The sequence below is a fragment of the Nyctereutes procyonoides genome, unplaced genomic scaffold, assembly GCF_905146905.1.
Source record: "Nyctereutes procyonoides isolate TBG_1078 unplaced genomic scaffold, NYPRO_anot_genome, whole genome shotgun sequence".
Lineage (NCBI taxonomy): Eukaryota > Metazoa > Chordata > Mammalia > Carnivora > Canidae > Nyctereutes > Nyctereutes procyonoides.
This window is the reverse complement of record NW_026575049.1, coordinates 57,378,273-57,406,032: the sequence shown is the minus strand read 5'-3', so window position 1 is coordinate 57,406,032 and position 27,760 is coordinate 57,378,273. Positions and strand designations below refer to the sequence as shown.

The 27,760-nt window shown below is 36.7% G+C and overlaps 1 protein-coding gene across 1 annotated transcript in view; it reads right to left on the bottom strand.

Annotated features, from left to right (window-relative positions):
• Positions 1-1,232: 1,232 nt before the first annotated feature.
• The window catches only part of CFAP36 (cilia and flagella associated protein 36), a 29,258-nt gene continuing 2,730 nt past the window's right edge, over positions 1,233-27,760 (bottom strand). The window contains exons 3-10 of the mRNA XM_055328039.1: positions 26,538-26,639; positions 13,636-13,750; positions 9,497-9,584; positions 7,497-7,548; positions 5,265-5,367; positions 2,208-2,347; positions 1,921-2,070; positions 1,233-1,401 (exon numbers count right to left, since the gene is read on the bottom strand). Of these exons, the coding sequence (XP_055184014.1) occupies positions 1,300-1,401; positions 1,921-2,070; positions 2,208-2,347; positions 5,265-5,367; positions 7,497-7,548; positions 9,497-9,584; positions 13,636-13,750; positions 26,538-26,639 (852 nt within the window). The 3' untranslated portion in view covers positions 1,233-1,299. The remainder of the gene's footprint in view (positions 1,402-1,920; positions 2,071-2,207; positions 2,348-5,264; positions 5,368-7,496; positions 7,549-9,496; positions 9,585-13,635; positions 13,751-26,537; positions 26,640-27,760) is intronic.

The following is a 27,760-nucleotide window of genomic DNA, read 5'->3' as shown; positions in this document are numbered from 1 at the left end:
CACATTTGTATGCCTGAGGTTCTCTTAAAATTATATCTGTAAACATGTATCCAGTATAAAAACTATTTTTAATAAAAAGTTACGTGAAACAGATTTCTGTGTTTTAATCACTAGTTCTTCCTCTTGTCCATCTAAGTGATGAAAATCTAACAAATGTAATGCTGGTTTTTCTCTGCAGGTTGAAGACTGGAGCTAAATAAATTTTGGTTTCCCTTTTTAAACGTTTATAACTGTAGATTTAAAGAAATAAAATGGAACTATAAATTAAACTGAAGGAGCAATCTGTAACTAGAAATGAGAGTGCTTGTTGGATGACACAGGAAGTTTTTTGAAAGAAGGGTTTATCCTACTATTCTGACTCTCGGTAAGCCAACTACCACAGAAAACCATCCAGGACCACTTCACATAAAAATGACCGACACCCGCAGCTTCATTCCCCTCTGAAGGCTCAGTCGGATTGTTCCCTTTATCTTTTTTAATGGTAGGTTTTCTCAAAAGAGTACCTGAGTATTTTTGACATCCATTTTCCAAGTCCTGTTTGCTCCTGCACGAGATTACTCTTTTAATTGGATTTCCTTACAGTTGGTACCCTCACGACTCGAACTCCCCCAGTTTCCATACGGCAGCCACACTTTTTTTTTTTTAACTGAACATTGTGATGATGACTTCCCTACTTTCAAACTTTTCAGTGACTTCCCATTGCCATTATAAAATTTGAAATCTTCACATTTCCTACAAGGCCCTTAAATCAATACCCCACCTATCTCCAATTCCATATGCCAGCCTTCCCCCTCATTCTACATACACTCACCCTCCTGCCCATTCCTCACTAGCTGCTTCATTCTTTCCTGCACCACGACCTGGTGTTCCTTCCCATTGCTCCCAGCAACTGGCTTTCCAATCAGCTTAAACATTACTTTCTCAGGAGGCTTGGCCAGCCCTCCTGATATTACTGCACTTTTCCCTTCTTACACTTTGCTCTTTGGGCCTTCCTCACTAGCCCCATGAAGGCAGGGACCCTGATGACCTAGCTGACTACTGTATCCTTGGCACAGTGCTGAGAACAAACAGGTAACCAAGTTTGAATGAATAAATGCACCATCGGCTTTCTATACCCCTTCTCAGCCCAAGTAGCTGCCTTCTCCACCACCCTTTACCTCCAAAATTTAATAAAGTAGTAATAATAAGCTTATATTTGCATTTGCGAACACAAGTATTTGAAACTAACAAGCTTGGTTTAAGGATTAAATAATTTATTTTTAAGAAAATTTGAACTGTTTTGCTAAATTGTTTTTAAAATTACTTATTAATAACTTCTTCTTTAAGTTTCTCTGCAAGCAATCTCCTCTTTAGTAATGTTTGCTTCTCCTCTGCTGTCATTTCTGGTTTCTCTGTCATTTCCTTAAAACAAAACAAAACAACAGAAAAGAAAAAAAAAATTGGCTATAGTATAAGATGTGTTCATTTGTCTAAAATTCCCAACATACTGCCTCAAAGAGCATTTTCAGTAAATAAAAATTTAAAAACCCACATGTGGACTGGGTTCCCTAAATCTCTTCTTTGCAAAAACCCTTTTAGGGAAGAAAGCCTCTTGGAGGTGGTGATGAGGGTACTGTTGCTGCTTTGTGGATAAAATACTGCAAAAGGCTTAGGTAAAATAGGCTGCTGACCCATAAGCACCCAGAGCAGGGCAAGTAAAGAAACAAGTGTAAATGAAACCGCTATCATTTCAACCTCACAAAATCCTATCACAATGATCTCATGGCCTAGTAAAAACTGAACAGGTGCTACACCAGCAGTGAGGTTAATATGACTGCAGCTACAAGCAACATTCATTATCAACGCTGTCTTGCACACAATCTGACTTTAACAATTCCACCTCTAGATTTGCAAAGCTTTACACACTAAAGCTAGTCATACCTCTACCTCCCCAGCAGGCTTTCCTTTCTGCTCGGAGTTTTGTATCTGCTTAGTCTTCATATCCTTTCTCATGGACATCAACTTATCTCTCTTCTGCTTGAGATAGCGCTCTCGTTGTCGGAGCTCTTCTGTTCCAAGTGTTGATAAATTCTGGGTCAAAAAAGAGAAGGAACTATTTAAATTCAAGTCCAAGATACTAACAAAAGCCAAGTGTATGGCTGTTCACATTGTTTGTTCCTATTACTTTGTCCTCTTCATAGTTCTTAAAAAGTAATTTTTTTACTTACTGCTATTGGTCCTTCAATGCTTGCATGTTCTAGGCCAGGGATCTTCAGGTCTTTTTGTGGGAAGGAGGAAGTTTCAGACAGCATTTCCGGCTTTCTTGCCAAAGGTTGTACTGACTGATTAGCAAAATGCACTGTAACTTCTGGCAGTAATTAGATAAAGACCAATTAGAATGTTATAAAAAAATATTAAGTACCAGCCTAGGCTCACCAAAATGCTTAGTGTTTTCTTCTTCTTCCCCCCCCGCCCCTCACTTTTACTCAACACACACTGATTCAGTGCCTAGATTGTTACAAGCCCTGGGTGAGAATAAACATGGTCCTTGTCTTCAAGGAGCTTGAACTACTCTTACTCACGAGTAAGGACATTTCAATAAATCCCAAGCTCCTGCTGTTTGGTACTACAGCTACAAGAAGTATAATACTTGTCTAAAGATGAGAACTACAATAGAATGTAATACAAGGTTCCCACATACGCTAAATAGTACACAAAAATCCCTTACTGGCAATGTAACTCGTTGCCAAACTTGCTTACAGAAGAAACTAAGTGACCCTGTGTTTTCAGAACAATGAAGTTAAAGCTTCAATTATTGTACTAGACAATAATGCCAATATCAACTTTTTGTTTGTAATTCATACTGAAGATAACTTTAACAAACCTACCAATACTGTAAGAAAATGTAAAGATTTTAAAGTTAAGTAGAACTTAGAAGCAGACACAACAAAGCACTCAATATTTTCCAGTGATTTGGTGACTGCTAAGATTAAGAAGCCAGATTAACATGCTAGTTGCTTTTCTGAGCCTTTATTATAAGACAAGGTGATTTTTTTCTTTTTAAGATGAAACATTTCATCTGAAACATTTTCAGGGTAAGGACATGAACTATGAAAGCAGATTGAGACAAGAAAAAAACTCAGATAAAAATGATAGCAAGAACTCAAAGGATGGGTGAACATGATATATATATACATGTCTCAAAATGTTTAAAAATCTTGACAGCACAGTAAAATTGAAAATAAAATTCTGCATGAGCAAAAAACTTGCCAAGGACCACTGCTTTAGCATGGGGTGAGTGGACTGATGACAGTGCCAGGGAGGTTGGAAGAAGAGCCGTTAAGCCTCTTGGACAGTAAGGAGAGTCTCCATAAGAGATGAGGCTGGAGCTAACCTCCAACCAACAAGACAGGGAGTTACAGAATTAACTTAGAAATAAAGATGCTCAAGCAAGTTGGTCATTGCAAACCAATGTTGAACTCTTATTCAACATGCCACTCTTGCTGATGGTGACTTTACACAAAGGTAGGCTTAACCCTCAGATATGGAAGCACACAGTGAAGAAGGGGTAATTTGTTTCATTTCTGAGGAGGGGGATCCCAGGCACATAAGCATTTATATTCAATTCATGTACTTGTTCTGGATAATTCTTGCCTTGAGTTTGTTAGTTATGAACAGCTTGTATATTCTAACTCAGACCTAGGAAAGTACTTGAAACCAAAATACTTAGCTTCTCTGATTTCTAGGAATAGACAATCAGAAAACTAGGAAGCTTAAAGAAAGATCATCTTATCTCTGGCAACTCTTTGCATCAATCTGAGAACAGATGCCATCCATTTCTAGCAGGAACCAAGGAAACACATGAAAAAAGGAAATTAACTCTTTTTTTAATTCTTCCCCAAATTAGGTTTTCAAAATGGACTTCCATCACTGTGCATGAAATGATTTTCAGGAATATCAGATATACTCATTTTTAAAAATAGTTTTTGGAAACTAAAGTCATTACTTTAGAAATTATCTGCCATTTATTCGGAGCCACATAAGTCCATACTTGAGTTATATGTGGTTTGAGATTAAGTTTTCTATAACTTCTCTTAATAGATAAGGAACTAGACAAAGCAGATGTATTCCAATTATGTGAGACACAAGACTGAAACAGTGTGGACTTAGGTCTGCATAAAACAGAAAGTTAAACTTGGGCCAGGAAATTTAAAAAGAGCTCAGACAAATCTAAAGCAGGTGCTTTCACAAACATAATTCAAATGAAGTTATTCTACCTAGAATCTGATTATGAAAAAAGAAAAATGGTTAAATTTGCTAGGAAGAAAGAAGAAAGGTAATTTCATAAACCTGCTTCTGTTTCATATGCCCCATTGTTTTATTAATAACTAAGAGTATAGTTCCTTAAAATCAATGGGTAAATATCAAACCCATCTTATCTCAATTATAAAAGTTCTTATATACTAAAGTGTAAAAGAACACAAGATTTGGAGGCAGAAGACCAAAGTAGGTTAGAGTTTTACCACTTAACAGCTCAGTGGTTTTGGACAAGTCACTCAACTTCCTCAAATTTTTTCTAAAAAAAAAATAAGACAACAGAAAAATAAGGATCATAATTTCTATCTCAGTTGTGTGACTTTTTTTTTTTTTTAAAGAAAAGGACATTTATTTAAAGCCAAAGAAATACATGAGAAAATGAACTGAATTCATGATCGTGACTCAACTTCTGTTTCAGAATTTCTTGTTTTATTATAGAGAAAATCAGAATATATTTGCCATTTCTTGAACAAATCCATCCACTAACATTTTCTACAAGGATTCCCATCACTTTTAGTTTCAATATTTCCTGACTAAACGTCTCAATAAACTGGCTAATTCTTGTTTCCTAGTTATGCTTTAATTCACTAGGAAAATAACTCAATATTACCTTTCTAAGTTCAGCTTCTCACAAATACTATATAATTGTGGTCAAGGAAGAGAACACAAATGCAATGTGAACATATCTTGGATGCTGCAGCCATGGCACAAAGGCTGGTGGAATTTTACTCACTGCTCGGGTTCCAGGCTTCACTTAGAAATCTGGGGACTACACCCTCTCTGTCAGCTGAGTATTTCCTACCTACAACCTCCATAGCAAAATTAAAAAAGAATTTTAAATACCCATGGGCATTCAACTCTCCCACCCAGGGGTTTTGAAAGTTAAGTATGTATGAGAAAGTAACATATTCTTTATAATGTTTATAGATTCACATTGTTAGAGAAAGTTCAGTACACTTCAACCTTACCTGAGGGTGGGTGTGCAAAATGTTCACCATCCCCCTGGGAATTCTTCATTTTTGCAGTTTCATTAGCGTGCACTGGAGGTTCTTCTGTTTTAGCCTCTGATAACTTCAGGAATCCATAATACAATTTAAAAACAATTTTAGATTAATTTGACTAATATACTACTTAGGGGACCCAAAGATGTTACTTTAAAAAATACGGTCTACTAAATAGATAATGAACAAGAGATTTTCCCAAGTTTTAAAGATGTTGCCAGCATTTTATAACTTTTATTTTTTGAGGCAGATATACATTCTCATTTTAAATCATGCAGTGCTAAGAGTAACTAGCTAGTATGCTTAGGACTTTGGACTTCCCAAGAAGTTAAGTTCAAACCCAGGCTTCGGGCAGCCCGGGTGGCTCAGCGGTTTAGTGCCGCCTTTGGCCCAGGAGAGGATCTTGGAGACCTGTGATCTTGGAGACCCGGGTTCGAGTCCCACATCAAGCTCCTTGCATGGAGCCTGCTTCTCCCTCTGCCTGTGTCTCTGCCACTCTCTCTCTGTGTCTCTCATGAATAAATAAATTAAATGTCTAAAAAAAAAAACCCACGCTTCACCCTTACTGCTCATGTGACCTTGAAAAAGACACCAAAAATACTCTAATAAGAGAGATAAATCTACTGAATTAGTTAGGTGCTTTTCCACTTAGAATAATCTATATATTACCATGGTATGCCCGAAGAAGCCACAAATGGGTTTATTTCCATTTCTAAAATAAGCTCAAATATTTAAACCAAATAAATCATTTAAATCTTAGAAAGAACTAAGTAAACTGATAAATCATTTTTCTTAAAAACAGCAAAATCTCATCATGTGTAGATTATTAGGTACCTCATGTCATAAGCCCCTATATGCTGGGTAATAAACTCAGGAAGATTCGTTATCATAATGTCAGCTCTACTTTTGTGTGTTTCAAGTTTTTTATAATACGATGTTTTTAAAAAAAGGTCTAAAAAATCCATACATATACCCCTAAAACATAGTATTATTCAAGAAGCCAAATACAGGGGATCCCTGGGTGGCTCAGCAGTTTAGCGCCTGCCTTTGGCCCAGGGTGTGATCCTGGGGTTGTGGGATCAAGTCCCACATCAGGCTCCCTACATAGAGCCTGCTTCTCCCTCAGTCTGTATCTCTGCCTCTCTCTCTCTCTCTCATGAATAAATAAATAAAATCTTAAAAAAAAAAAAGAAGCCAAATACAGTTTTTGCCTCTAAACCAGAGAGTTAATACTAATGTCTCCTGATAGCAGTTTGGAACTTATTTCTGTTCTATACTCTTACATTAAAAAATATTAATATCTATGAATTGCACCTCCCTTTACTAAAAGGAGATTTGCTTAAAGATAGATAAATCACCCCTTAATCCTAAAGCATCTCTGTTTCTTCTGCTCTTCATTGGGTACCTTGCAGTAAAATAAAGCTTTTCAAAGATAGCGCATGATCCAAGCATGTATGATAGTGATTGAAGGAAAAAACAAAAGTGACTTTCAAGTGACTGAGAGACAGTTGCTATGCAGTTTCTCTTCCCTGTAAAGAGATTTGGGAAAACGTAGAAAGAGAGGCAGCTAGAGGAGAGGAGAGGAAAATCAGCTTCCTTCACCTCAGCCAGATACATGTTTAGTTTATCCTTAGAAAAGACTAAGCACTTTATGGAAATAGTTCCTAATGGAAGAACAATATGTCAGGAAACATCATAACCGAATCACTCTGCTTCAGGCCAATAATATCAAAGTCTACGGGGGGCCTCAGGAATGACTGCAGCTGCTGTTTCAAAACAGTAAAGCAATCAAAGAGAGGGAGAAGTAAAATATTCTTAATGGACTCTTATTCATAAAATTAAGGGGAAATTCTTATAAGGAATCCCTCAAAATAGGAATGATATTAGTTTTTTGTAGTTAATCTCAGTGTTCATTGGGTATCTAAAAAGTAGTTTGCTGATTGGGTTATAAAGTGAATATGCTTAGAATTGCCAAGAGAATATGATACTCTGAGGAATCGTGTAGTTCCACATAAGCAGCAAAACCTAGGTGTAAACTTAAGAAATAACAGCAATGAGGGGCACCTGGCTGCTCAGTCAGTGGAATATGTGACTGGTGGTCTTGGGGTCATGAGTTTGAGCCCCATGTTGGGCGAGTTTACTTCAAAAAGAAAAAAAAATGAAGTGCTTCTGTTATATTAATATGCTTAATGTGGGCACCTGCTTTTTTCTCTTCCTTTCTTCCTCCTGGTCATATTCCTCTTTTGATTTTCTGAAATATACAAAAATAAGGTAGAAAAGTAAATTTTCTTTTTTGGTCAAAGAACAAATATTCAACAAGCAACATGCTAAACTAAGCTCACAATATGTGCAAGGAATCTTGGAAACCTAAGATGGAAATAATCAGGCTTTTCTTAAAGCAGCTTAGAATCAACTGAGAAAAACATACATAAGCATATACAGCATAACATAGTAACAAAACCCACAGGTTTACCCATTTCTTCTGGATATGCGAATGACCCTTTTACCGAACAAAGACCTACACATTTGAAATCTTAAACCTAAACTTGAATGGCAAATCTGATCTCTCACTTTCAAGTAATAAGATCCATCTCTCCCCTCATTTTAGTTTTTCCAGTGGCACCAGGACTATCACAAAGCTCTTCTGATATCATTATGCCAAAGCCCTGACAGTTCTTGTAAACTGCTCGCTGGAGGCCTTTGCTTTAGGAAAACAGCCAAGTCAACTCTCATCCATAACTAATAACTAGCTCTACTACTTTAAAGAGTACATTCCCTCAAAAGCCCTTAGAAAATAAAATCTAAAAGTACAATATTGATCAATTTTCAGACCACCAATCAACCAACAGAAGCAACCAGTTCAAGTCAAAATGACCAGTCCCGGGGATCCCTGGGTGGCGCAGCGGTTTAGCACCTGCCTTTGGCCCAGGGCGCCATCCTGGAGACCCGGGATCGAATCCCACGTCGGGCTCCCGGTGCATGGAGCCTGCTTCTCCCTCTGCCTGTGTCTCTGCCTCTCTCTCACTCTCTCTCTCTCTCTCTCTCTCTCTCTCTCTGTGTGTGTGACTATCATAAATAAATAAAAATTAAAAAAAAATTTAAAAAATGACCAGTCCCCTAAATCCATTAACAATATCCTTAACTCTTCAAACATAAACTCAAAGCTTTCTGTGTTGTCTCAGGCTCCCATCTGACCCTGCTGTGGAAAATAGGATCTGGCCAGAAGAGGTTGGGGTCACCAGCACACCTGCCTTCCTCCCCAAACCTCTCAAATCCCCTGGGATTAAGCATTGAGCTCCTCCCATAGTTCCCCACTAGACCTATCCTCCTAATCACCATCCTACCTTGTCCTCCCTTCAGGTCTGGAATTGAGGAGAAGGTAGATAGGGGTGAAACTACAGGATGCTAGAAGATGGCCATGTGTATGGTTAGAGCTGAAGAGAAAGGAAAGGCTCCCAGAGAACAAGGTCCAATTCTGCAGGTGACACAGTGGCTGCAAGTATCCTTCTGCCCTAAGGCGATACATTTTAAACTAGGTGCTGCAATTGCTGCTCCCTTCCAAAACTCTCAGAGGGGTCAAGAGACAACAGGCCCAAGGGAAAAAGAAATGCTCCTTTAGTGGCCTGCACACTTCATGCCAGGCATTTGGCTGAGAATCATGTAACTGGGGTGAGGAAGAGACCAGCAAGACAGTCATCTGGGATAGGCACTTCCCACTGTCCACTTTTCCCTTGCAGGTTACCTGCTACCCAGTCAGATAGTTATTTCATCTGTGGAGTATGAATGTCCACCCTCCTAATGTTGGACAACTGGAATGAGTCACCTCTAATACCAAGGTCCAGAAGCCATGAAGTGTCTTGCTCACTCAGGCCACTATATGTACCCTTTCTAGGCATCAGGCTGGGTCTACAGCAGCCTGTTCCCACTGGTGGCTGGTCTCCTGTTCTCATGATAGGAGGGGAAGAAGCCCCTCCCATTTAGACTGATAGGGTATGAGGCATCTAAAAATCATTTTTTCTGTCCGTTAAAAATGTTATACTTAGTTATAAACAAATTCAGTGGTAAATCATTTTATGGTTTTCAGTAGAGAACTGTTATTTTTTTACTAGTTCATAATATTTTGGGGGAGAAGATATATATGCAGATCACATCACAACATTACTAATCATCCACTCAAAAAAATAATTAAAGAAGGATACCTAAGAACTTCCCTCAGGATTTTCATCTCTTCCTGTTCAAGGTCATTGACCATATCAGAACCATCTGTTAAGCAGTCAGGTAATACACCTGTTCAAAATCAAAGACCACACAAAAGAATATGAACTCAACTGAAAACATTTATTGCTCACTATTCTAACTCAACAAGAAGTACAAATCGGTTTATTAATATCTTTCACTTAAAAATGTGAAGCTATTATCTTTGAATTATCTAATTAAAGCTATTATCTTTTATAATTACGGTCTTTTCTTACTTTTTCTTGTTTTACAGAATCAGCCCGACCAAAAACTCCAGTTTTACCTAGAAATTCTCTTCATAATGATTTGTATTACGTGTTAAAAATAACAATATAGCAATTAAGATTAGTTAATATAAACTATCACTTCCACTAATCATATACCATCTGAGGATATACCAATGAAATCATTAAGCTCCTAATAATGAAAGTATGCTCCAGAAGTATCCTTTAAGTGTGAAAAGAGTTTACAAGACAAAATATAAAATACTTGGGCAGCCCCAGTGGCCCAGCAGTTTAGTGCCGCCTTCAGCCCGGGGTGTGATCCTGGAGACCCGGGATCAAATCCCACATTAGGCTCCCTGCACAGAGCCTGCTTCTCATTCTCTCTCTCTCTCTCTCTCTCTCTCTTTCTCTTTCTTTCTCTCTCTCTCTCTCTCTCTCTCTCATGAATAAATAAAATCTTAAAAAAAATAAAATACTTTGTTAATTGAAACAGCATGTTAATACTCTACTATAGCAAATGCTACTGAAAAGGGCCCTGCTTACTATATGGGAAAAAGCACAGTGCTAAGCCCTCAGGGTGAATATAAAGATGAATAAAACAATCTTTGCCCCCAGAGCTCCTTTCCAGATATAGGGCCAATAACAACTTCAGTCCAAGGCAAATAATAATTCGTGGCAAGTAATATTAAGTATTGGTTGAATTTACTTTATTACCTATATCTTCCTAAGAAGCAGGTAGACTGGTAATCAGTGTTCTATTCATATCTATAATTAGTATATTCCCACAACATCAGCAGCATGTCTCTTAATTTTTACCTTCCATTTCTTTATCCACAGATGACTATGGGATTTTGGATCTGCTCTAAATTAAAGTAGCTTTATCATTCTAATCCCCTTGATGTTTAAATACATTTTTAATTAAATTTTTTATTTTGAGATAATTGCAGATTCACATGCAGCTGTAAGAAATAACACAGAGAGATGCTATGCATGCACCCTTTTTTTAAAGATTTTACATGTTTATTCATGAGAGAGACACACACAGAGAGAGAGAGAGAGAGAGAGAGAGAGAGAGAGAGAGAGGCAGAGGCACAGGCAGAGGGAGAAGCAGGCTCCATGCAGGGAGCCTGATGTGGGACTCGATCCCCGGACTCCAGGATCATACCCTGGGCCAAAGCCCTGGCGCTAACCGCTGAGTCACCCAGGGATTCCCTATGCATACACCCTGTATCCAGTTTTCCCCCAATGTAACATCTTGCAAAGTAAAGGATAGTATCACAGCCAGAAAACGGACAGCTGTAAAACTAATCAATCTCAAGTGCATTTTTGCACTTTTTCCAGTTGAAAGATATAAAATTAGTATTCTCTGATAGTATTTCTAAGGAAAATTAAAAGAACTAAGGAACAAATAATGCAACAGTATAAAATACTTCAAAGCCATCAAAATAATGCTCTGATTTGCATTCCCCCTGAAATTCTTTGATAAAATACAAGAATCCAGAGAGCCTTTGAAGTTTTCTTACTACAAAGACAATTTTCAAATGGTCCGCAGTTTGAGTACAATCAACACTGCTCTAAAGTCCTAATCCTTGGATCTAAGTTAAGCAACATTTTTAAATGCAAGTATTAAAAATGCTATGGCAGGAACTAAGTATTAGTTTGTATTTAAATGTAAGCCAATAGTCCCACCCTATGGTTTGACACCAGCACTATTCCACATCATTGCCTCATCCTCCCTTGTTAATATAAACCAGATTTGTTTAATTATCAGGCAGCCAAGTACTTAGAGGGTGAGCCCTATCCCATCATAGGAAAGTGATTCATGATAATGGTCTCATTTCCCTTGCCAGAGGGTTTAAGAGAAGCATGTGACCCCAATCCTGACCAATAGGACCTGACAGGGAAATCCCGGGGGGGTTTCCATGCAGGTTTTCTCCTAACAAAAAGAGATGTACAGGAAGAAACACCCTTTTTCTTCATGAGATGTTGTTGAGTCTCATCCAATGCAGCTAGAGTGCAATCAGGAGAGAGGATCCTGAGAACAGCAGAGTATAAAGACGGAAAGTGTCACATTCTTGATGATATTGCTGAGCCACTAACTTAAAGCGAACTGTCTTCCTTCCCTCCTTCCTCTGGACTTCTTGTTTTGTGAGATGATCATTTCTTACTGCTTAGGACATTCTCATTGAGGCTTCCTGCTAATGGCAGCCTGAGGCATCCAGCTGATACAACTATATATACTTGTTCCCTTTATATTAAAATCTAATTGAGTTTCCAGTTAAATTCCATCCTGAAAACTACAGAGTGCCAATATCAAGTCTACTAGCTCTTTTTTTCAAAACTGATCCCCCTATAACATTTTAACAACATAAAATAACTATTCACATTCTCCATCCCATAGGTCAGAATAAAGCATAATTTCAGGAAACATTCAGAGAAAAGGATTTTATAAAGTAAACCATGGTAGAAAGACAAACAGACTGTTTTCCAAGCTTATTTACACCAAACCAACAGCACAGTGTCATGCATCACTCAGGGTTAGGGTGATGCTATCTCCTACCCTCACCTGCTGTGAAAAGCATCCTAGGATTTTACAAGATAGTTATTGGCTCTAAGAGACAGTCTCCACTCACATCATATTAATAAAGGGAGAATCCACAAGGACTCTACAACACTCCAATGTTTGCCCTGCAACAATAGACACTCATGTTGGATGTCCCAGACCCTTAAAAGCAAACAGTACAACTGAATATAGTTCTCACATCCTCAAGAAACAATTTTTAAAAAGGTCCTGCCACCAAGCCATTAAAGATTATATAGGCATGGTCAAGAATATCAGTCCAGTCTATTGAGCAAAGGAACACATAGGTATTAAAGTATACTAGAGCTAGAAATCTGAAAGGAGGTAAGAATCTGGATTGAATCTGGATTGAAAAGGAGATAGTACAATAAGAAGTATGGTTAGAGGGATCCCTGGGTGGCGCAGTGGTTTGGCGCCTGCCTTTGGCCCGGGGCGCGATCCTGGAGACCCGGGATCAAATTCCACATCGGGCTCCCTGCATGGAGCCTGCTTCTCCCTCTGCCTGTGTCTCTACCTCTCTCTCTCTCTCTCTCTCTCTCTCTCTATTTCTGTGTGTGTGTGTGTGTGTGTGTGTGTGTGACTATCATGAATAAATAAATAAAAATCTTTAAAAAAAAAAGTATGGTTAGAAACTCAGATGTGTTGAGTCAAGCTGTTAAATGTAATTCAAATACACAAGAAGGGAACAAAAGCAGGAAGAACTAGGGATAGAATGAGATTAGACAAGGGAGTCAGGGAATAGATATAACTAGAGAGGGTTACTAGGGCCTGGAGTTCTGTTTTCCTTTCTACCTGATGGTAGTGCAATACCTGCCCATTGCCCTAGTTTGGTCCCAGGACCAGCAGCATCACCTGGGAACTTGTTAAAAACGCAGAGCATTCAGTCCCACCCCAGACCTACTGAATCAGAAGTGGGAAGCAACAATATGTGTTTCAACAACCCTCCAACTACTCCCAAAGTCACTGTCTCCTACCAAGGTCCTAACAATAATAAGCCAGAAGGAAAAGACTAGTCACCTTCTCTCAACAGTAACTAAAACTGTGACCATTCAAAAATACTGAATTTTGTAAACAAAATGGCTAGAAGAAAAATCAAGCTCTCTGAGCCCTAAAACATCATTAAATCAAATTCTGGTCCACTTTCTTTGAGGTGGCAAACACAAACTTATTGGGAAGTTTACACTCTTGAATCTTTTCACTCAGCAAGTTTGAAATACATTTACACAGAGCAGCTACATTTAAGACCATAATAAATCAGAATTGACAAAACTGAAAAAAAAAGCATTTAGCATTTTACCATTTCTCTCTTGAATTATTCGAATGGCTTGCAGCTGCATTTCAATGTTTTTCTGGACCATCATTGCTTTAAAGATAGTAAAATCTTCTGCTGCCAACACAGGTTGCAAAATGGCCTATGGAAAGAAGTCTGAAAGTTAGATGAAGATTCAAGTTTCATTCAAACTATTTCCCACACATTTAAATCATTTCTGTGGTGAATCATTTCTATTAATTCAAGAATGCCATATTATTATTTATGGTCAGATGACTCAAAAGGAAAAGTTTAAGATTCTAAAAGCCTTTAATGTAAGGTTCTCAAGAGGCTGACTCTCCTAATCCCCAGAACCCCAAGAAGCTAAGGCTGACAATGGTGATGTATTTTCCAAATGAAGCAGAGCTGAGTAACTGAAAAACAACATAGAAATTGGGCTTACTTTTTTAAAAACACCACTTTAGTATCTGGATTCATTTTGCAGCCAAAATAATGATATTTTTTATTCTATTACTTGAAATTTACTGTTACTAATAAATCGGTAACTAAAAAGTTATCCCTTAATAAAAGTACCAAGTAAAATAAAAGTAAATGCAAAAAAATGAAGTCTGGAAAATAAGTGTCATGAGATACTAGTAATGTGAGAACACAACTGTGCTAGATAGAAAGTTTCATGTAAGAGCTAAATCAGAAATTATGATGTGAAATCATCTTCTGGATGAAACAAAAATGTGACACATTAGGGAAAGAATGAAGGGGTCTACCCTAGAGTACCAAATTAACACTTCCTTAACTATAGGGAGCTACTGCTGTATTAAAGAGAAAACCAATTCCCAAGCTGATCAATAATAAGTAAAATAAGATTTGCAATGTGTAAAAACCCAGAAAACACTCAAATTTTATGCACCTGACTAAAATCTTGTTTCAAGTTTTACGTAATATTCATGTAAAAGCTGAACACACATGCAGAGGCAACCAAGTGTGTGCTATTGTTCACCAGGCAGGCAGCAACGATAATGTCAGACACCTCAACAAAAGCTCTATCAAAGAGCTCTAAGCAAAGAGGAAGGAGCCCTTCCCCCAGAGACCAGCTCATATCCTAGACAACTGCAGTATATAGTAAAGCAAAACAAAACCTAAAAGCAGCTCTCTGTGACATTTATGAGGAGTCAACTGTAGAAAAAAATGATGGAAAGTTTCTTCCCCTTAAATTCACATACACTGTTCAAAAGACCCACAGCAGGGCAGAGCAGACAGGCTTGATTCAAAGCTGTAACCTAAAGCTCAGTATTGAAAACATTTGTGGACAGTCTCTGTGATAGATTAGTGATGTCTGCCAAGACACCCTTCTAGGATTATGCCCCCATGCAACTTTGTTCTGGGGCTTCCTAGACTTCTTATCAGTGATATTAAGGTCTTTATCCTTCACACTAATAAACACCTGAAGGGCAATGCTATTAATAACAATGTATCAAGTAGAGCTTCTAACAGCAAGTCAGAGTTTGAGTTGATACATAAGTGTGTACCTTGACACATTTAAGAAATGCATATTCCTAAACCATGCCCTAGATATAATGAATCTAAATTTCTAGAGGATGGATGCTGTGGTCACTTCCTCAGTACCATATACCTAAAGGATGGATCCCCATGTATCTCCACAGATAATTCTTAGAACATTAAAGCTCGAGAACAATTGATACACTAGAAGAAAATGAGCCCATGATATCAAAATCCATTTCCAGCTTAACCATGTACCAAGTGTTTGATTCTGAGTATGTCATTTAGTTCTCTAAACTTCAGCTTTCTTCATCTGAAAATTGGTACTATAATAATAATAGTAATACAGTATTTTGTTGAATCTAAGACTCCACATAAGTAAAATAAGCCTGTACTTCATGTACCAATTACAACATGTTATACATTGTAAAATACATTCTCATTTCAGAGGTATTACAATATGAAACACTTGCATTTTGAAAGAAATATAATAATAACTTTCTGTCTGGGTGTTGAAATTAAATAAGGTGAGAAAGCACTTTTTAAATAGAAAAGTACCTATAAAAGTAATTGTTCTGGTCCTGTAGAAGAAGCTGCTTAAATATCAAAATGGTACACCAAACCTAACAACTTTATAGCAATGGGGTTCTTCTGGTTCAATGAAATGGATAAGCGCTTCTGATAAAGGCAGTTAGAGGAACTAAATATAAGAGTTACTTTAAAAAAAATGGCAAGTACCTTAAAAACAACAACAATCTTAAGTATTCATTAAGTTAACTGAAATGTCAAACTACTATGACAGAAGACTATGAAGTAAGGTAAATGTGATAGTGTCTATGTTTGAGAAAAGCACATTAACAAATAAAATGAACACTGAGTACTTACGACTCTGACTTACGTGAGTTTACAAGACATTCAAATATATTCACACTTAGCCTAAAGTTACCCTATTATTATCTCTGCTTAGAGTTCATCATACCATAGTTTTGAAAAGTACGAGTGATTTCATGCACTTATAGTCCTCCATTAACAGATGTAACTACCAGGAGAAACAGATGAATTCATGATTATAGCTGGAGACTTCAATACCCTCTATCAGCAGCAGACAGATCCAGCAGGCAGAAAATCAGAAAGGTCATTAGTTGAACTGAACAGCACCTTCAGTCAAGTGGATCAAATTGACATTTCTCCAAAAACAGAAAAATACAAATTTTTCTCAAGCACACATGAAAAATTCACCCAAATAGACTATATTCTGGGCCATGAAACATATCTTAATGAATTTAAAAGAATAGGAATCATACGAAGTATCCTCTCACACCACAATGGAATTAAACTAGAAATCAATAGCAGAAAGATTGCTGGAAAAACCTAAATGCTTGGAGATTAAACACACTTCTAAAGAACATGTGGGTAAAAGAATTAGAGTTGACCCTTGAACAACGTGGGGCTAAGGGGCACTGACCCCTATGCAGTCAAATATCTGCATATAACTCTGACTCCCCCAAACCTAACTACTAATAGCCTGATGATGACCAAGAAGCCTTATCAATTACATAAACAGTGCACTAACACATATTGCATATGTTATATGTATTATATACTGCATTCTTACAATAAGCTACAGAAGAGAAAATGTTACTATGAAAAGGACGGGCATAAAAAAAAAAAGAAAAGAAAAAGAAAGAAAGAAAGAAAGAAAGAAAGAAAGAAAGAAAGAAAGAAAGAAAGAAAGAAAGAAAGAAAGAAAGAAAGAAAGAAAGAAAGAAAGAAAGAAAGAAAGAAAGAAAGAAAGAAAAGGACAGGCAGCCCCAGTGGCCCAGCGGTTTAGTGCCGCCTTCAGCCCAGGGCGTGATCCTGGAGACCCGGGATCGAATCCCACATCAGGTTCCCTGCATGGAGCCTGCTTCTCCCTCTGCCTGTGTCTCTGCCTCTCTCTCTCTCTCTCTCTCTCTCTCTCTCTCTCTCTCTGTCTGTCTCTCATGAATAAATAAATAAAATCTTTTAAAAAAGAAAGAAAATCATAAGGAAACTAAAAGACAACCTCCTGAATGGGAAAAGATATTTACTTTTTTTTTTTGTTTGTTTGTTTTGGAGAAGATATTTACAAATGATATATCTAATAAAGGGATAGTATCCAAAATATATAAAGAACTTGCACAACACCAAAAAAAACCAATCATCCAATTAAAAATGGTTAGAAGATATGAACAAACATTTCTCCAAAGACATATAGATGGCCAACAGATCTATGAAAAGATGCTCAACATCACTCATCATGAGGAAAATGCATATGAAAACCATAATGATATATCACCTCATACCTGTCAGCATGGCTAAAATTTTAAAAAAATGAAACAAGTGTTGGTGAGGATGTAGAGAAAAAAGGTGGATTGGGAATGCAAGCTGGTGCAGCCACCGTGGAAAATATTATGGAGGTTCCTCAAAAAAATTAAAAATAGAAATATTATAGGACCCAGTAATCTCACTCTGGGCATTTACTCAAAAAATACAGAAACACTAATTCAAAAAGATGTATGTACCCCTATGTTGACTGCAGCATTATTTATAATAGCCAAATTATGGAAGCTGCTCAAGTATGCACTGATAGATGAATGGATAAAGAAGAGGCAGTATATACATACAATGGAATATTCATCCATTAAAAAGAATGAAATCTTGCCACTTACAGCAACATGGTTGGATCTAGAGAATATAATGCTAAGCAAAATAAGCCAGAAAAGGACAAATACTATATGATCTCACTCATGTGTGGAATTTAAGAAGCAACAAAGGAAAAAAAGAGACAAACTAAAAAACAAAAAAATTTTTTAAAAGATTTTACTTATTTGAGAGAGAGTGCACAAGAGAGAGAGAGAGAGCACATGTGCACCCGAGCCATGGGGAGGGGCAGAGGGAAAAGCCGACTCCTCACTGAGCAGGGAGCCTGAGGCAGGACTCGATCCCAGAACCCTGGGATCATGACTTGAGCTGAAGGCAGACACCTAACCAACTGAGCCACCCAGGTACCCCAAAAAACAGGCTCTTATTACAGAGAATAAACTAACGGTTACCAGAGGGAAGGTGGGTGGGAGAGGATGAAATAGGTGAAGGGGATTAAGAGTACACTTATCATGAATAGCACTGAATAACGTATAGAATTGTTGAATCACTATACTGTACACCTAGAACTAATATAACACTGTATGCTAACTATACTGTAATTAAAATTAAAAAGAAAATCATAGGAAAAGAAAATATATTTACAGCACTGTTCTATATTTATAAAAAGAAAGAAAAAACCTGTGTATTAGTGGATCCACACAGGTCAAACCTGTGTTTTTCAAAGGTTAACTATAGTCTTAAGAGAAGTTTCTTTTTTTAAGAGAATTTTGTTTTAAGATTTTATTTATTTATTCATGGGAGAGAGAGAGAGAGAGAGAGAGAGAGAGAGAGGCAGAGACACAGGCTGAAGGAGAAGCAAGCTCCATGCAGGGAGCCTGATGTGGGACTTAATCCCAGGACTCCAGGATCATGCCCTGGGCCAAAGGCAGGCGCTAAACCCCTGAGCCACCCAGGGATCCCCATTAAGAGAATTTTTTAAAACATTTCTAATTAAATGAATATACAACTTATTGAAATTTGTAGGGTGCAGCAAAAGTAGTGCTCAGGAGAAATTTATAACATTAAATGCATATATTTATTTTTTTTAATATAATCTATTATTTTAATAAACATTTTTTTAAAGATTTTATTTATTTAATCATGAGAGATGCAGAGAGAGAGAGGCAGAAACAGGCACAGGGAGAAGCAGGCTCCACACAGGGAGTCTGATGTGGGACTCGACCCCAGGACTCTGGAATCATGCTTCCGAGTCAAAGGCAGATGCTCAACCGCTGAGCCACCCAGGCGTCCCAAATGCATATATTTAAAAAGAAAAAAATATCTAACATTAATAATCTAAGCTTTCGCCTCAGGAACTACAAAAAGAAGAATAAATTAAATCCAAGGTAAGTATAGGGGAGAAAAACAGTAGAAATTAGAGAAGAAATCAATTAAATTTAAAATTAAAAAGTCAACAAAATTAAAAGTTGATTCTTCAAAAATAGCAACCTCTAGCCAGGTTAACAATGAAAAAAAAGAGAGAAAAAACATAAATTGCTATTATCAGGAATGAAAGACGGTACATCACTACAGATCCCAAGGACATTAAAAGTATAATAAAGAAACATTATTAACTCTATGTCCATAAATTGTATAACCTAGACAAAATGGACCAATAACTTGAAAAACACAATCTGCCAAACTCACGCAAGAAGAAAGAGACAATATGAATAAGGTGATAAATAGATAGGAATATTCTGTCTATATCTACATCTATTTAGAGAGGGAATCTGGAGCACCTGGGTAGCACATTCAGTTAAACGTCTGCCGTTGGCTCAGTTCATGATCTCAAGGTTCCTGCGTGGGCTCCCTGCTCAGCAGGAAGCCTGCTTCTCCCTCACCCTCTGCCCCTCACCCTCTGCCCCTCCCCCTTGATTGTGTGTTCTCTCTCTCTCTCCCTCTCTCTCTCAAATAAATAAATAAAATCTTTAAAAAAAGAAGGAATCAATAATTAATAACCTTCTGAAACAGCACCAGGCCTAGCTAGGTCCACTCGTAAATTCTACCAAATATTTAATGAAGAAATTATACAATTCTCTACCAAAAAAAAAAAAAAAAAAAAAGATAAAACTTAGAAAAAAAACTTACAGATTCATATTATTTCTCAAAAGAATAATGATTAAATATTTACTTGCAGAAGTTAAATAGCATAACCTAGAGAACTGATGTAAAAGCCTTTAAACTGATTCAAATTATCAAGGGGAAAAAAAGTATGACTTTGAAGTCCACTATCTCTTCTATATATAACTTAGTGTCCATGCTATTGTTTCACCAACTCTCCCTGTATGATTCAGATTAGGATTTACATGTATTTGAACATGCATATGAAAATCTGCCCTTACATAAGAATCCTCAAAAAAAAAAAAAAAAAAAAAAACCTATACCAATTCTTCACAATCTCTTCTAGAAAATAGAAGAGGGAATACTCAACTTATTTTATGTGGCCAGCATTACACTTACACCAAAACTAGACAAAAACACTATAAGAAAGAACAATATCTCTCATGAACAGAGATGCAAAAATACCCAACAAAGTATTAGCAAATTGAACTCAACAATGTATAAAAAGAGCTATACACCATGACCAAGTAAATATATTCTAGTTATGCAAGGTTGGTTCAACATCCAAAATTAATTAATGGAATCCATCACATCAAGAAGCTAAAAAAGAAAAATCATATAATAATTTCAACAGATGCAGAAAAAGTACTTGACAATATCTAACATCCATTCATGATAAAAACTCTCAGCAAATGTGGAATAGGGAGAAATTTCCTTAATCCAATAAAGAACATCTATAAAAAACAGACAGCTAACATTATATATAATGGTGAGAAACTAGATGCTTTCCCACTAAGATCAGAAACAAGTCCCCTCCCACCACTCCCATTCCACATTATACTGGTTAATGCATTAAGAAAAGGTACAAAGGAAGGAAGAAATATAACAGTTTTTGTCACAGATGACAGAAAAGTCTGTAGACAATCCCAAAGAATCAGTTTTAAAGAAACTCCTGGAACCAATAAGTAATTATAGCAGGAGTGCAGGATACAAGGTTTCCTATATACTGGCAATGAAATGGGAATATGAAATAAAAAAACATAATAGGATTTACATTAGCTCCACAATAAAAGAAGCACTTAGGAATAAGCCTAACAAAATACACAGAAGATTTATATAATAAGAAAACTAAAAAACTGATGAAAGAAATGAAAGGTAATGTAAATTAATGGAGAGATATTCCATGTTTATAGATCAAAATACTCAGCATTGTTAACATGTCAATTCTTCCTAACTTGATCTGTGGATTTATGCAACCTGAACAGAATACAGCAAGTTATTTTTTAGACAACAACAAACTGATATTAAAATTTACATAAAAAGTCAAGTCCCAGAATAACCATACAATACTGAAAAAGAACGAAGTCAGAGGTACTCATACTATCTGACTTCAAGACTTACTATGAACTACAATATCAAGACACTATAGTACTGGTGAAAGAGTTGACGAATAGATTAAAATAGATTAATGGAACAGAAAGAACCTGAAAATAGACCAACACAAACATAGTCAACAGATTTTTGAACAAAGAAACAAAGGCAATCAATCCAATGTAGAAAAGATACTCTTTCCAGCAAATTGTGCGACAAGAAATGAATATCTACATGCAAAAAAAAAAAATCTAAATACTGACTTTACACCTTTCACAGAAATTAACTCAAAATGGAACACAGACTTAAAATGTAAAAAACAAAACCATAAAAGTTCTAGAAGGTAGCATAGAGAAAGTCTCGCTAACCTTGGGTTTGGCAATGACTTCTGTAGATAGAACACCAAAAGCATAATCCATGAAAGAAAACTGATAAATCATGGGCTTCATTAAAATAACAAAAACATCTGCTCTGTGAAAGACACTGTTAGGGAAGGAAAAAAGTCACAGAAGAAAATTTGGTGAAATATTTGCAAAAATCATACCTGATAAAGGAGACTTGTATCAAAAATTGTATACAAAGAACTCAAAGAAAACAACTCAATTTTAAAATGGGCAAAAATAAACCACTACACACCTATTAGAAAGGTTAAAATGCAAAAAAACTGACAATACCAAGTGCTTCCAAAGATGTGGAGCAACAGGAACTCCTAGTCATTGTTGGTGAAAATTCAAAATGGTACAAGTACTTTAGAAGAGAATTTGGCAATTTCTTATAAAGCTAAACTTAATCTTACTATGTGATCTAGCAATCTTGCTCCTAGGTATTTGCCCAAATGAGTTGAAAACTTTATGTACACACAAAAGCCTAACTATGAATATTTGTACTACCCTTTTCATAATTACCAAACACTGGAAGACACCAAAATATCCTTCAAAATGTAAACTGATAAACTGTGATTCATCCATATAATAGAATGTTACCAACAAAAAGAAATGAACTATCAAACAACAACAACAAAAAAAAACATGAAAGAACCTTAAATTCATATTGATTAGTGAAAGAAGCCAGTCTGAAAAGGCATATAGCATATGATCCCAATTATATGACATTCTGAAAAATGCAAAACTAGAGAGCCAGTAAAATGCAGTGGTTGCCAGGGGCAAGGATGGAAAGGATAAACATGCAGGGAACAAGGGGATTTTTAAAACAATAAAACTATTTTGTAAGATATTATAATGATGAATATATGACATTAGGTATTTGGCAAAATTCATAGAACTGTAGAATACAGAGTAAACCGTAATGTTAACTGTGGACATTAGCTAATAATTAATGTATCAATGCTGACTCATCAATTTTAACAAATATACCACATAATGAAAATGTCAATAATAAGGGACACTGTACTATCTGCTCAATTTTCTATAAACCTAAAATTGCTCTAAAAAATAAGCCTACTGAGGCACCTGTGGGGCTCAGTTGGTTCAGCGCCAACTATTGATTTTGGCTCAGGTCATGATCTCAGTGAGTGAGATCCAGCTCAGTGTGGAGCTCCACATCAGGCTCTGGCTCAGCACAGAGTATGCTTGAGATTCCCTCTCCCTAACCAAGCGTGCTGTCTCCCATTTTCTCTTGCTCTCTCTCTCTCTCTCTCATAAATAAATAAAATCTCTTAAAAAATAAAAAATAAAGCCTACTAAATTTTTAAAAATCTTACTAATACACAAAATATTGTTAATTATCCTGTGGTATTTTTAGAAAATGAAAGTTACACCACATATGCAATCTTTTCAATGACATAAATCATTGGAAAAATAACATAATTTTGCCTAATTACTATCATAATTTAAATGTTTCTTAAAGTGTTAATTTTTATAGTATAAAAGTCAAAACAGGGATGTCTGGGTGGCTCAGTGGTTAAGCATCTGCCTTGGGCTCAGGAGTGATCCCGGGATCCGGGATCTAGTCCCGCATTGGGCTCCCTGCAAGGAGCCTGCTTCTCCCTCTGCCTATGTGTCTCTGCCTCTCTCTCTGTGTCTTTCATGAATAAATAAAATCTTTTTTAAAAATGAAATAAAAGGCAAAACAAATCAAATAAAAGCAAAAGTAAAAAATACTGTTTGTCTCTTGCTATATAAAAGTCTTTTGCAGGGATCCCTGGGTGGTGTAGCGGTTTGGCGCCTGCCTTTGGCCCAGGGTGTGATCCTGGAGACCCGAGATCGAATCCCACGTCGGGCTCCTGGTGCATGGAGCCTGCTTCTCCCTCTGCCTATGTCTCTGCCTCTCTCTCTCTCTCTCTCTCTGACTATCATAAATAAATAAAAATTTAAAAAAAAAGTCTTTTGCAATACAGTATATAGAAATCAATGATGAATTTTATCCTTAACAAAAAATCATAAGGAAGTCACAATGAAAGAAGTCACCTTTGCCTACTTCAGTTGGAAAACACCACAAAATTACAAAATTCACCTTAGGATGACTGAAATAATAAATATCTCAGTAGCTATTATAGTATCATATCTTCTAAACAGTTAATTCATGAGCATGTTTTAAGAAATCACATATTCAACAGAAAAACATGACCTTAAGGGTTTTTTGTTCTTGTTGTCTTACACTAGAGCTCTTCATCTGATGCACTCCTTGCTACTCCTGCTGACTTCAATAAACAGAGTATGGGAGGGGCAGTGGTATAGGTATAATGACACCAAGCCAGGTGAAAAGAATTTTGTTAAGTGGGCTTTAGCAGTATAATTTGGGAGCTGGTTTAAACAATCAAAACCAAACCAAGCAAACCAAGACAAAATAAAAATTATCCCTTCAATAACCCAAGGCAAGCAACTGGTCCTTGGTTAATTCTCAGGCACCCTTTACTGGCATAATGGAATCAGCATCCTGATCTTTACGTATAAAGAGTAGATTATTGCAGCAAAGCAGTAAGTAAAATAGCTTTAAGCTGTTTTTCTGGTAATGGTAAAGGCCTTGTGCTGATTCAGTCATACTGCTATTCAGTATATGATGCTAAGTATTTGCTCCAGAAGAGAAGACAGCTAACTAGTCCACATGGGGATTGAACCAATGACCCTGGCCTAATTAGCACACTGCTAATCAACCACCAAAATAGCTAGTATTAATTAGGAGGTGCTTCCATTTATAGACCACCTTAAAAATGTCAGGTATTGTGCTAAATGCTTTATGAACATTATCTCTCAAATTTTGCAAAAACCATTCAAAGTAAATACTGTCCAGATTTTACAGATTATGGAAACTGAGAATCAGTATGGATAAGAAAGGAAAACAGCACAACAATCTTACAGCTAGTAAATGAAAGATCTAGGACTCATATCTGGGTCTGTCTGTATCAAAAGGCCTGCCTCCTTATACACGGTAAGAACGTATTACCAATCAACTCCAAGTAAATCAAAAGGTGCTGTACGACAGAACAAGAGAAAAAAATGTGTTACTCTTGATCTGAAAACAGTATTTTAAAATTCTGAATGTCTTCATTCAATTTAAAGTTATCCTAATAATGAAAACAAAAGATGGATGTGTCTTCTATTAGCATGAACATATTTATTCACAGAGTAATTCAGGCCCATTCACAATGACTTAATTAAGAGGCTGACAAATATTAACCAAAGTAGAAAATATCCTGAAAAACAAGAATAAAAACAAATATCAACATCTTAAAAGAAACCTAAATACTAGTTAATAATTTTCAAACTATTTCTGCTCACCTAAAAAGAAGAAAATAATGCCTGTTGTTATTCCTTAAATGAAACTTATGGTACATAGAAAACAAAAGCTTTTGGTGAACTATAAAACAACTTTTGCTTTATAGAATTATTAATTAATCAAATAAGATGTTTATTTATATTAGTTGGGGCATACCAATAATATTTAAATATATTTTTCAAAATGTCATGTTAGGTTAAGGATGTTCTATTTCTAGAATTAAGGATGATCATTAAATAAGAAAAACTTGCATAACCAAGAACATAGCTAGAAGTGCTGGATTAAACAGTAGTTAAAGCTAAAACAACTTGTTGAGAAGAAGGCTATTTGGGTAGAAGTAACATATCCCTATCCTAGAGCTCTCAGCAAGGGCTCACAGTTGGTATCATGCACTACTACTCACTTAGTGGTGGACTTTGCACTAGTCAACATATCTGTGCATTGTTTTTCATTTCTAAGTGAAAAGAAAATAGTGCCAAATTCTTAAGGGGCGACAGGAAGATTAAATGAGATAATACATGTCAAATGCCTAAAACATAACTAACATTAGCCCTCACTAAATATTAGTTATAAATACACATATCTAATTCAAACCAGCACTGCGGAACTAATAAGACAATAAAAGTAGTTCCAGGGGTGGCTCAGTCAGTTAAGTGCCAGACTCTTGATTTTGGCTCGGGTCAGGATCTCAGGGTTGTGAAATTGAGCCCCGTGTCCAGCTCTGTGCTCAGTGTGGAGTCCGCTAGGGGATTCTCTTTCCCTCGCCCTCTGCCCCTCCCCCTGCATTCTCTCTCTCTCTCTCTCTCTCTCTCTCTCTCCCTCTCTCTAAATAAATAGATCCTTAAAAAAATATAAAAATAAAATTTTAAGTAGTTCCAAGGGAAGGAAGCTGCAGGAACTGTGTACTATGGAACTGCTAAGACTAAAAGAGAGGCAACTGAAAAAATGTCAGAGCTGTATATAAATAAAACAGTAGTTTGGTCAAACCTTGCGATCTATTACAGTTTTGGATTCAGAAGGCTCCTTTTTAACTGTGTTTGTTCATTAATGCCTCAAATTACTTTTCTTTATTTAAAGCAGAGAGGGCAGAGGGAAAGGGAGAGAGAGAACCCCAAGTAGGCTCCAGGCCCAACAGGGAGTCCCACAGACGGCTCAATCCCATGACCCTGAGATGATGAACTGAGCCCAGATCAAAAGAGTCAGATGCTTAACCAACTGAGTCATCCAGGCACCTCACAAATTATCATTTCTTGAGGTAATTATAAAAAAGAACCTACATGTGAAGAATTAGCTTTTCACTCTGACAATGTCTAAAATAGTATACTTTGGGCAGCCCGGGTGGCTCAGCGGTTTAGTGCCGCCTTCAGCTCAGGGTGTGATCCTGGAGACCCAGGATCGAGTCCCACGTCAGGCTTCCTGCATGGAGCCTGCTTCTTCCTCTGCCTGTGTCTGTGCCTCTCTCTCTCTGTGTCTCATGAATCAATAAATAAAATCTTTTAAAAAATAAAATAGTATACTTCGACAACAAATATAGCAAATTTAAGTGAAACCCTGGGCATTTTTGTTAAAACTATGTTAGCAGAATGACACAAAAGCGGAACCTGTGATGTACGGGTCTTTGCAAGAGGAGAAGTACATGCTTCTTGAAATTGATCTTCATTAATTCCAATTTCTTTGAGGTAACTTTCCAATAGCTTTTCAACCTAAAAAGAGAAATAAATGTTTAACTTTTATAATTTACATAGAAAAATTCCAAATGAGTTTTCATATTAAGTGTTGTTGAGAAAAGGATAATCAAATGCTTGCTTGTAATTACTAATCTATACAAAATTATATTATATGGCAATGACAATATCTTCATCAAAAATAACAATGAAAAATTAAAATGTTTGCAGAGAATCAAGTGAAATTTTATTAATGTACTTGAAATAACTGGAGTCAGGTTTATGACGTTCAATGTGGTACAACTCTTCTGCTACTCAGAGGCATTTTTTAAAAATCACAAGACAACCCTGGCAAACCAATAATTAATACTTCTCTAGATGCATCTGCAGAAGAAGAATAAAATTTAAAAATTAGATGCAAGATCCCTTAAAATAGTTGTCCTAAATCCATTACTCAGATTCTAGTGCAAAAAGAGATAAGAAATCAAAAGAATGAAATGTCTCAGAGAAGCCTTAGGCCTGATGGACCTGGTAGTACTATTAGGGTAGACTGAATTTTTTTTTTTTTTTAAGATTTTATTTATTTATTTGAGTGAGAGAGAGAAAGAAAGCACCAACAGGGGGAGGGAGAGAGAGAAGGAAAAGAGAGGGAGAGGAGGAGGGGCAAAGGGAGAAGCAGACTCAACACTGAGCAGGGAGCTGGATGTGGGGCCCCATCCCAGGAGGAGCATGACCTGATCTGCAGGCAGACACTTAACTGAATGAACCACCCAGGCACCCCTTTTTCATTTTTTTTAAGGAGGTTCTACTCCCAACACAGGGCTTGAACTCACAACCCCAAGATGAGTCACATGCTCTATGACAGAGCCATTCAGGAGTGCCAAGAATGGAATTTTTTTAATTAGAGAATTTTAAAATGGAAAAATTCCATGTTTTTAATTTAGAAAAGCTAAAATTAGGGATCCCTGAGTGGTGCAGCGGTTTGGCGCCTGCCTTTGGCCCAGGGCGCGATCCTGGAGACCCAGGATCGAATCCCATATCGGGCTCCTGGTGCATGGAGCCTGCTTCTCCCTCTGCCTGTGTCTCTGCCTCTCTCTCTCTCTCTCTGTGACTATCATAAATAAATAAATTGAAAAAATTTCAAAAAAAAAAAAAAAGAA